At 54.7% G+C, this 10,270-nt stretch overlaps 1 protein-coding gene across 1 annotated transcript in view; it reads left to right on the top strand.

Annotated features, from left to right (window-relative positions):
- Nucleotides 1-10,270, top strand: part of NXN (nucleoredoxin) — a 163,040-nt gene that overhangs the window by 130,334 nt on the left and 22,436 nt on the right. Inside the window, exons 2-5 of the mRNA XM_017510601.2 lie at nt 207-324; nt 2,810-2,943; nt 4,152-4,252; nt 7,421-7,527. Coding sequence (XP_017366090.1) covers nt 207-324; nt 2,810-2,943; nt 4,152-4,252; nt 7,421-7,527 — 460 coding nt within the window. The remainder of the gene's footprint in view (nt 1-206; nt 325-2,809; nt 2,944-4,151; nt 4,253-7,420; nt 7,528-10,270) is intronic.

Raw genomic sequence — 10,270 nt, 5'->3', positions numbered from 1 at the left:
CCCCGCACTGTCCCAGACCACGGGGGCCAGCGGCGTTGCAGTGACCGTGCCCGTTTGCCCAGCAGCCCCGTGTAGAACCGATTATTCTTTTCTGTTTGCTTTGAGGCTTGCCCGTTCATCTAGCCTCCAGGCCTAAGAGGCTCTAAAGAACTCTGCAGGGAATCTGGTTTGGACTTAACCACCTTCTTTTGCTTTTTTTCCTGCAGCTCAAACTCTGGAACAAATACCGAATTTCCAACATTCCATCGCTAATATTCCTAGATGCCACCACCGGGAAGGTCGTGTGCAGGAACGGGCTGCTGGTGATCCGGGACGACCCGGAAGGTAAGACCTCGGCATGAGCGGGTGGGCCTCCCGTGACCGCGCCTCTCCCGCGCCCCTCCCCTAATCCCTGCGTGGAGTCCTCTCCTGACCCTGCCCTTCCCTCACATCCCTCCCCTAAACCCTGCGTGGGGTTCTTACCAGACCCCGCCCCTCCCCCACGCCCCTCCCCTAATCCTGTGTGGGGTCCTCTCCTGACCCGGCCCCTCCCCACGCCCCAGTCTCTGCCCCACTGGTAGAGAGCACTTGTGAAACATACATACGTGGGTGTGCGTGGCTAGAGAGTATCGTCCTGGTGAAATTACAGTATCCTCCATGGTTAGAAGATTTTTACAGGGATAGGAATGTCCCTCCTCGGGGCTTCAGTTCACGGGACAAAAGAGATGGAATCCGCAAAAAGGAGCAAGGCTCGGAGGCCCGAGGAGGCCGTGGGAGAGTGGGAGAGGAAAGGCCGTGGGAGAGCTCAGATCCCGGCTTCTAGTGCTGCTTCCATGGCAGCAGCCCCTTCACAGCTAGAGGCAGGCCGAGTGGGGTTTTTCCTCCTTAAAATGTTACACAGCAAAGTCCCAGTGCCTGCCTCGCTCTCCCGGCTTGGTGGTGAGCGTGCCTGATGCCTGGAGCTGCCGGCCCTGCAGGCCATAGTCTCGCTGGCCGCTCGTGGAGCTGTTCCTCCAGTCCCACTCAAGGCTGTCCACGTGGCTGCTTTCCCTCCTGCACTGGAGTGAGGGCAGGGCTGTGAATCTCCTTACCTCCCTTATCCATTCAGTGAGAACATTCAAGACTGCTCACACGTTTTTCCCAGTTCAGATGTCACTAAAGACCAGGCGTGGTGATGCACGCCTGTAATCCCAGCACTTTGGGAGGCCAAAGCTCATCACCTGAGGTCAGGAGTTTGAGACCAGCCTAACTAATATGGTAAAACCCTGTCTCTACTAAAATTACAAAACAAAAGTAGCCAGGCATGATGGTGGGTGCCTGTAATCCCAGCTACTCAGGAGGCTGAGGCAGGAGAATCGCTTTAACCTCGGAGGTGGAGGTTGCAGTGAGCCGAGATTGTGCCACTGCACTCCAGCCTGAGCAACAGAGTGGGACTCCGTCTCGAGAAAAAAAAAAAAAAGCCTGGTGCAGTGGCTCACACTTGTAATCCCAGCACTTTGGGAGGCTGAGACGGGCGAATCACGAGGTCAGGAGGAGTTCAAGACCAGCCTGACCAACATGGAGAAACCCCGTTTCTACTAAAAATAGAAAAATTAGCCAGTGTGTTGGCGGACGCCTGCAGCCTCAGCTACTCAGGAGGCTGAGGTGGGAGAATCGCTTGAACCCGGGAGGCGGAGGTTGCCGTGAGCTGTGATCACGCCACTGCACTCCAGCCTGGACGACAGAGCAAGACTCTGTCTCTAAATAAATAAATAAAATAAAGTTTAAAAAGTCACCTACTTCAAAGAATTGCCCTCAGTAAAAACCAGGGCATGGTGGAGGCAAACACGAACCTTTTCCTTTGTTTGGAGACAGTATCTCTGTCTTTCCCAGGCCAAGTGCTGTGGTGTGATCACAGCTCACTGCAGCCTCGACCTCCCGGGCTCACCTGATCCTCCCACGTGACTGGGACTACAGGTGTGCACCGCCACATCAGCTGGGTTTTCATTATTTGTAGAGACAGGGTCAGCCTAAGTTTTCAGCACTAGCAATCCACCCGCCTCGGCCTCCCAAGTGCTGGGATTCTGGGGGCAGCTGGGGAGCCTGGCCTGGTGTGGACTCCTGAGCCCAACCTCCAGAGGGTGGTGGATTTTGCTTGTTTCCAGGAGGCCTGACCACCTGCATGTTCAGCCAGGCTGTGCTCTCCTTGCAGTGGTCCTTGGACCATGAGGTGAGAAGACACTGTTGAGTTGAGTAGGGGGCATGTTATTCAGTCTACCCGCCTGGAGCTTAGCTGCCGTCAGAACGTGGAGCATCTGGGCTGGGTGGGCTTTACTCTTTTCTTTTATTAGACTTAAATTCTCACTTGGTTCCCTCAGCCCCGTCGAGAGCCATCGAATCAGAATCTCAGGTTGGGGCCCAGGACCCTTGCATTTTAAAATCCCCCAGCTGGTGACTACCAAGACGGGATGGCTGGGATTGAATCCACAGTCCTGGGTATCAGGTGGACACTGGGGCAGTGTCCACACCGAGCTCGCCATCACAGTGACTGCGGAGCCTGCTTGGCTTCGCACAGACATCGCTGCGTTGCTCCTGGCTCTCCAGCCGCAGGATGTGACCTGGGCATGCAGACTTCTCAGAAGCCCCCAGAAGACAGTGACCATCCGGGTTTGGGAAGCGTTGCCTGGAGGGCAGGTGGTGGTTCTGCTTTGATTCCTGTGTCAGCTGCAGAGCCTGTGGACGTGTGAACAAATTCCCCGTGATGATGATGTCATGCCCGCTGCGCTGAGGCCTCCTGGTTCCTAGGCCATCACGGAGAGTCGTAACCACCACCGTCTGTTTTCTGTTTCAGGTCTGGAGTTCCCCTGGGGCCCTAAACCGTTCAGGGAGGTCATCGCCGGGCCCTTGCTGAGAAGTAGCGGGCAGTCCCTGGAGAGCAGCAGCCTGGAGGGCTCCCACGTGGGCGTCTACTTCTCTGCACACTGGGTGAGCGTTTGGCCCCCCTTTCTTTCGGACAGAAGGAAGCGGTGAGGTGGCCAGCAAGCCCGGCTGTGGCTGGCCTCTGGAGGTGAGATGGCCGGGCAGGAGTTTCCAGCTTCTCCTGTGCCCGAGGCCTGCTTGACAATAAGTGCTTATGATTATGAATGAAAAAAGCAGCAATAAATGACTTCTTTAGACGGGTCTATAACAATAGTCCACTTTTTTTTTTTCCTGAGACAGGGTCTCGCTCTGTCGCCCAGGCTGGAGTGCAGTGGTGCAATCTCAGCTCATTGCATCCTCCACCTCCTGGGTTCAAGTGATTCTCCTGCACCAGCCTCCCCAGTAGCTAGCATTACAGGCATGTGCGCCACACCCAGCTAATTTTGTATTTTTAGTAGAGACGGAGTTTTACCATGTTGGCCAGGCTGGTCTGGAACCCTGACCTCAAGTGATCCGCCTGCCTTGGCCTCCCAAAGTGCTGAGATTACAGGAGTGAGCCACCATGCCTGGCCCTTTTTTTTTTTTTTTTTTTTTTTTGAGACAGTGTCTTGCTGTGTCACCCAGGCTGGAGTGCAGTGGCGTAATCTCGGCTCCATGTGATGATGCACCCACGTGCATCATCTGCACCCTCCACCTCCCGGGTTCAAGTAATTCTCCAGCCTCAGCTTTTCAAGGAGCTGAGACTATAGGCACATACTGCCAAGCCCAGCTAATTTTTGCATTTTTAGTAGAGACAGGGTTTTACCATGTTGGCCAGGCTGGTCTCGAACTCCTGACCTCAAGTGATCCCCCCACCTCAGCCTCCCAGAGTGCTGGGGTTACAGACGTGGGCCGCCGCGCCTGGCCTGGATATTCCTTTTAATCCATGCAGATGAATCCATGCTGGCTGCTGCCTGCTCACACTGCACAGGGACAGTGTGGGCACTTGCGCTGGATGCTCACCTTTAAGAGAGGCATGTTTATTTTTGTCTCATCATTCACTTTCATTCATTCAAGAGACTAGGTCTTGCTCTGTTGCCCAGGCTGGCCTCACACGCTGAGGCTCGAGCCATCTTCCTGCCTCAGCCTCTGGATAGCACGTCTCACATCCACCCCTCTCGTGAATGGGATATTGCTGTCCCAATCCTGCTCGTCCTGCTCCCCTGGCCTCTGATGGTTAGTGGTGGGATGTGGAGAAGGGGCATCACAGCGGGTCTCACTGTCCTGCCTTTCAGTGTCCGCCCTGCCGAAGCCTCACCCGGGTGCTCGTGGAATCCTACCGGAAGATCAAGGAGGCCGGCCAGAACTTCGAGATCATCTTCGTTAGTGCAGACAGGTCAGTCGCATGGTGACAAGCCTCACTGGGCCCCTTCTCTGTAGGTGGCTGACATCTTTTTTTTTGGTTTTGAGATGGAGTGTCACTCTGTCATCAGGCTGGAGTGCAGTGGCATGATCTCAGCTCACTGCATCCTCCACCTCCCAGGTTCAAGCAGTTTTCCTGCCTCAGCCTCCCGAGTAGCTGGGATTACAGGCGCCCACCACCATGCCCAGCTAATTTTTTTTTTTTTTTTTTTGAGACGGAGTTTCGCTCTTGTTACCCAGGCTGGAGTGCAATGGCGCGATCTCAGCTCACCGCAACCTCCACCTCCTGGGTTCAGGCAATTCTCCTGCCTCAGTCTCCTGAGTAGCTGGGATTACAGGCACACGCCACCATGCCCAGCTAATTTTTTGTATTTTTAGTAGAGATGGGGTTTCACCATGTTGACCAGGATGGTCTCAATCTCTTGACCTCGTGATCCACCTGCCTCGGCCTCCCAAAGTGCTGGGATTACAGGTGTGAGCCACCACGCCCGGCCCCCGGCTAATTTTTGTAGTTTTTAGTAGAGACATGGTTTCGCTATGCTGGCCAGGCTGGTCTTAAACTCCTGACCTCATGATCCACCCGCCTTGGCCTCCCAAAGTGCTGATATTATAGATGTGAGCCACTGCTCCTGGCTGAGAACCTCTTCTTGTCATAAATACTGGAATACGTCCCCATTCAGGCCTGGATTGTTTGAGATTAGGACGCATCTTCTGATTTGCTCAGCTTTGTAGATTGTGGTAAAAAGACAAGGCAGGGGGAGGGTGGGAAGGAGCCGGAGACTGATGTAACCGGACACCTGTCTTGGGTGGCTGTTTTCTTAGCTCTGGCCATGCACTGTATGCGGTGCTGTTTGAATGCACACAGATAAGGAATCACAAAACAGGAAGGGCAGACATCCTGGAGTAAGTCAGGTCCCCCTCGTAAGGCCTCTCTTACCAGTGAGCTTCCTGCATCTCAAAACCCCCGCCCAGTATGGATGGAGTCGCCTGCCGCCTCTGCCACTTACGTTCCTGTTCACAGCAGGACCAAGATGCTGGCACTTGGAGGGCACTTTGCCCTTATTCCATCTGCCGTGTCCACGCCATCCAGGGCGCGCTGTCGGCCCACAGTCCTGCTCTGCCATGCCGCGGCTCCCGTCTCAGCCTGAAGCTGTGCCAGGTGCGGCTGTCAGTTTTTTTGAGACTGAGTCTCTCTCTGTCACCCAGGCTGGAGTGCAGTGGTGCAATCTCAGCTCACTGCAACCTCCACTTCCCGCGTTCAAGTGATCCTCCCACCTCAACCTCCCGAGCAGCTGGGACTATAGACACACACCACCACATCCGGCTCGGCTGATTTTTGTATTTTTAGTAGAGATGGGGTTTTGCCATTTTTCCTGACTGGTCTTGAGCTCAAGGGCTTAAGTAATCCGCCCACCTTGGCCTCCCAAAGTGATGGGATTACAGGCATGAGCCATCATGCCTGGCCACAATCATTTTTGAAAGCTTTAAGCTTCAACTTTATTGAAGCATAATTTATGTTATAAAATGCATGCATTTTAGGTTTACAGTTGAGTAATGTACGTGCCCACGTAATCACCACCATCACAGATAAGATACAGAACATTTTCGTCACCATGTAGGTTCCTTGGGTCAGTCTCTACCCATAAACCCCAGCCACAGGGAACCCCCAATCCACCTTCTGCCACTTGAGTAGGTGTGTCTTTCTGAGAGTTTTTTACCTGTAGAATCATAGGTATATGGTTCTTAAATTTGTGAACCCGTGTAAGTCGCTGTTTCATGCACAAATTAGAACTCTCAGGGTATACAGTGCCTGTGTACATCGAAGCTCCCTGGGCAAGTAAGACCTGTCTGTGCTGAGAAATGGAAAGCTGGACATGAGTTAAATTGCTGGGATGGGAGCTGTGAAGTGGCCTGGCTTCTTAGTGCGGACCTGCCTGCTGTGCCAAGGCATTTGCTTCTCGGTGGACACCAGCACACGTGGAAGAACGCACCCCCGTAGCCTGGTGTCTGAGAAGCACAGGGGTTGGAAACTCCAACGTCTGCAGAAACTCTGGGCAGAACTCAGGCAAGGTGGGAGGACTCAGCGGTGGTACAGGCGGGAGGACTCAGCAGTGGTCCAGGCCGGGAGGACTCGGCGGTGGTGCAGGCGGGAGGACTCGGCGGTGGTGCGGGCGGGAAGGACTCGGCGGTGGTGCGGGCCGGGAGGACTCGGCGGTGGTGCGGGTGGGAGGACTCGGCGGTGGTGCGGGTGGGGAGGACACGGCGGTGGTCCGGGTGGGGAGGACTCGGCGGTGGTGCAGGTGGGAGGACTCGGCAGTGGTGCGGGTGGGGAGGACACGGCGGTGGTCCAGGTGGGGAGGACTTAGCGGTGGTGCAGGCGGGAGGACTCGGCGGTGGTCCAGGTGGGGAGGACTTGGCGATGGTGCAGGCGGGAGGACTCAGCGGTGGTCCTGGTGGGGAGGACTTGGCGGTGGTGCAGGCGGGGAGGACATGGCAGTGGTCCAGGTGGGGAGGACTTTGCAGTGGTGCAGGCGGGGAGGACATGGCAGTGGTCCGGGTGGGGAGGACTTAGCGGTGGTGCAGGCGGGAGGACTTGGCGGTGGTCCGGGTGGGGAGGACTTGGCGGTGGTGCAGGCGGGGAGGACATGGCAGTGGTCCGGGTGGGGAGGACTTCGCAGTGGTGCAGGCGGGAGGACTCGGCGGTGGTCCGGGTGGGGAGGACTCGGCGGTGGTGCAGGCAGGAGGACTCGGCGGTGGTCCGGGTGGGGAGGACTTGGCGGTGGTGCAGGCAGGGAGGACATGGCAGTGGTCTGGGTGGGGAGGACTTCGCAGTGGTGCAGGCAGGGAGGACATGGCGGTGGTCCGGGTGGGGAGGACTCAGCGGTGGTGCAGGCGGGAGGACTCGGCGGTGGTCCGGGTGGGGAGGACTCGGCGGTGGTGCAGGCGGGCGGACTCGGTGGTGGTCCGGTTGGGGAGGAGTTGGCGGCGGTGCAGGCGGGAGGACATGGCAGTGGTCCGGGTGGGGAGGACTCAGTGGTGGTGCAGGTGGGAGGACTCGGCTGTGGTCCAGGTGGGGAGGACTCGGCGGTGGTGCAGGTGGGATGATCATAGAGCCCTGCCTGCCACATGTGTCTCTCTGTAGGTCGGAGGAGTCCTTCAAACAGTACTTCAGTGAGATGCCCTGGCTGGCCGTCCCCTACACCGACGAGGCCCGGCGGTCGCGCCTTAACCGGCTCTATGGAATCCAAGGTAGGTGCTCCAGCCCTGGCTCCGTGCGGCTCCTGGACACCTGCTCCACAGGCTCACCGCACCTCTGGCTTTCCTTTAAGAAGGGCATCATTATTTCCATGAATATTCGTGGTCCTCAACATCTTAGAATTGTCACGGTGTGAATTCTATGCCACTTTTTAAACATAAGAATTGTGGGGCCGGGTGTGGTGGCTTATGCCTGTAATCCTAGCATTTTGGGAGGCCAAGGCAGGCGGATCACCTGAGTCAGGAGTTCGAGAACAGCCTGGCCAACATGGTAAAACCCCATCTCTACTAAAAATAGAAAAGTCAGCCAGGTATGGTGGCACACACCTGTGATCCCAGTTGCTGGGGAGGCTGAGGCAGGAGAATTGTTTGAACCCGCCAGGCAGAGGTTGCAATGAGCCGAGATGGCACCATTGCACTCCAGCCTTGGCAACAGAGTGAGATTCTGTCTCAAAAAATAAATAAATAAAATAATAATAATAAATACTGTCTTAGTAAGACAGCTGCTTCTCACTGCTGGCATGGTGGGTTCTAATATGGTTGGGACATGGAGTACAGCCTCTCAAATGACTTCACCAAAATCTTATCCCAAAGGTTTACTGTGAAAGACTTGAGAGTGATCCTCAGTTTCATCACTCAGAGTCATTGGGCCTTAGTTTTCTCTCCTGCAAAGTGGGGATGGTAAAGCTTTGTCCATATAATTGTTGGGAGCATGTATAGGTAATGTATGCAAAGAGGCATAATAGTGTGGGCTGAATGGGTATTACCTTCTAGGTAAGAAAATTAGTTTCCTGAGAGTGTTGTAAACCAGGACTTAGAGTACTAATCATGGTGTTTTTCAGAAATTTTTTTTTGAGACAGTCTCACTCTATCGCCCAGGCTGGAGTGCAGTGGTGCAGTCTTGGCTCACTGCAACCTCTGTCGCCTGGGTTCAAGCAGTTCTTCTGCCCCAGCCTCCCGAGTAGCTGGGGTTATAGGTGCCTGCCACTGTGCCCGGCCAACTTTTATATTTTTAGTAGAGATGAGGTTTCACCATGTTGGTCAGGCCGGTCTTGAACTTCTGACCTCATGATCCACCCACCTTGGCTTTTCAAAGTGCCAGGATTACAGGTGTGATCCACTGTGCCTGGCCTATATGTGTATTTTTAAGTCAGGGTCTCACTGTGTCGTCCAGGCTGGAGTACAGTGGTGCGATCTCTGCTCACTGCAGCCCCTGCCTCCCAGGTTCAAGCCATCCTCTCACCTCAGCCTCCCAAGTAGCTGGGATTACAGGTACACACCACCATGCCCTTCTCACGTTTTGTATTTTTAGTAGAGACGGGTTTTGCTGTGTGGCCCAGGCTGGTCTTGAACTCCTGGACTCAAGTGATCCACCTGCCTCGGCCTCCCAAAGTGCTGGGATGACAGGCTTGAGCCGCTGCATCCATCCCGAAATAATGATTGTTAATAAGACAGACCGTGCTTTTATTCTTTATTGTGTGAATGCCTCCTTCCCAGCCTTCACCCAGCCAGGTTTTTTAATTAGCAAAGCACTTAACTGGGCAGTCTGAGATGCATTTTCCTTGTATCTGTTAGCTGTAGACAGATTCAGCTAATAATTGAGTTCTCGGTGCTCCTGGGGTTACATAGAGTGAAAGAAAGATAAATCCGATTTACCCACAAGTTCTGCACTTACAGGCATCTCATCAGCCTCTTTTTTTTTTTTGAAACGGAGTCTTGCACTGTTGCTTAGGTTGGAGTTCAGTGGTGCGATCTCGGCTCACTCCGAGGTTCAAACAAACCTCCACCTCCCAGGTTCAAACAATTCTCCTGTCTCAGTCTCTCAAGTAGCTGGGATTATAGGCACAGGCCGCCACACCTGGCTAATTTTTGTGTTTTTAGTAGAGATGGGGGTTTCACCGTGTTGGCCAGGCTGGTCTTGAACTCCTGACCTCAGGTGATCTGCCCGCCTCAGCCTCCCAAAGTGCTGGGATTATAGGCGTGAGCTGGCGTGCCCGGCCTCATCAGGCTCTTTGACCTTTTTCCTTCACCATTTAGAATACATACATAGGTTTGTTTGGAGCTGAAGTTTTATAAAATTAATATTTAATTTTAGATTGGTACTTCTCAATCCCAAGTGTGCATGGGAATCACCTGGCAATCTCCTGAACACGCAGATTTAGATTTGGTGGGTCTGAGTGGGAGCTGAGAGACTGCATGTCTGGCCAACCTCCAGGCCATGCCGAGGCTGAGCATTAATACACTGGCTCCATCCATTAATCCTAGGGGAGTCTGGGGGGCCCTGCCTCCTGCTAACAGAAGTTGAGGGACATGGCATTGCCTACAAGACCAGAAGGAAAGGCACCAAGTTGGTGATGTCAGGGAGATTACTGGGTGCTTCTGTCTGACCCTCTGCAGTTGGTGATGTCAGGGAGGTGGCCAGGTGCTCCTGTGTGACCCTCTGCAGTGGGTGATGTCAGGGAGGTCTCTGTGTGCTCTTGTGTGACCCTCTGCAGTGGGTGATGTCAGGGAGGTGGCCAGGTGCTCCTGTGTGACCCTCTGCAGTGGATGATGTCAAGGACGTGACCGGGTGCTCCTGTGTGACCCTCTGCAGTGGGTGATGTCAGGGAGGTGGCCGGCTGCTCCTGTGTGACCCTCTGCAGTGGGTGATGTCAGGGAGGTGGCCGGCTGCTCCTGTGTGTCCCTCTGTAGTGGGTGATGTCAGGGAGGTGGCCGGGTGCTCCTGTGTGTCCCTCTG

This window comes from Cebus imitator, unplaced genomic scaffold, assembly GCF_001604975.1.
Source record: "Cebus imitator isolate Cc_AM_T3 unplaced genomic scaffold, Cebus_imitator-1.0 Scaffold441, whole genome shotgun sequence".
Classification (NCBI taxonomy): Eukaryota; Metazoa; Chordata; class Mammalia; order Primates; family Cebidae; genus Cebus; species Cebus imitator.
Note: the sequence above shows the minus strand (reverse complement) of the source record. Positions and strands in the feature narration are given on the sequence as shown.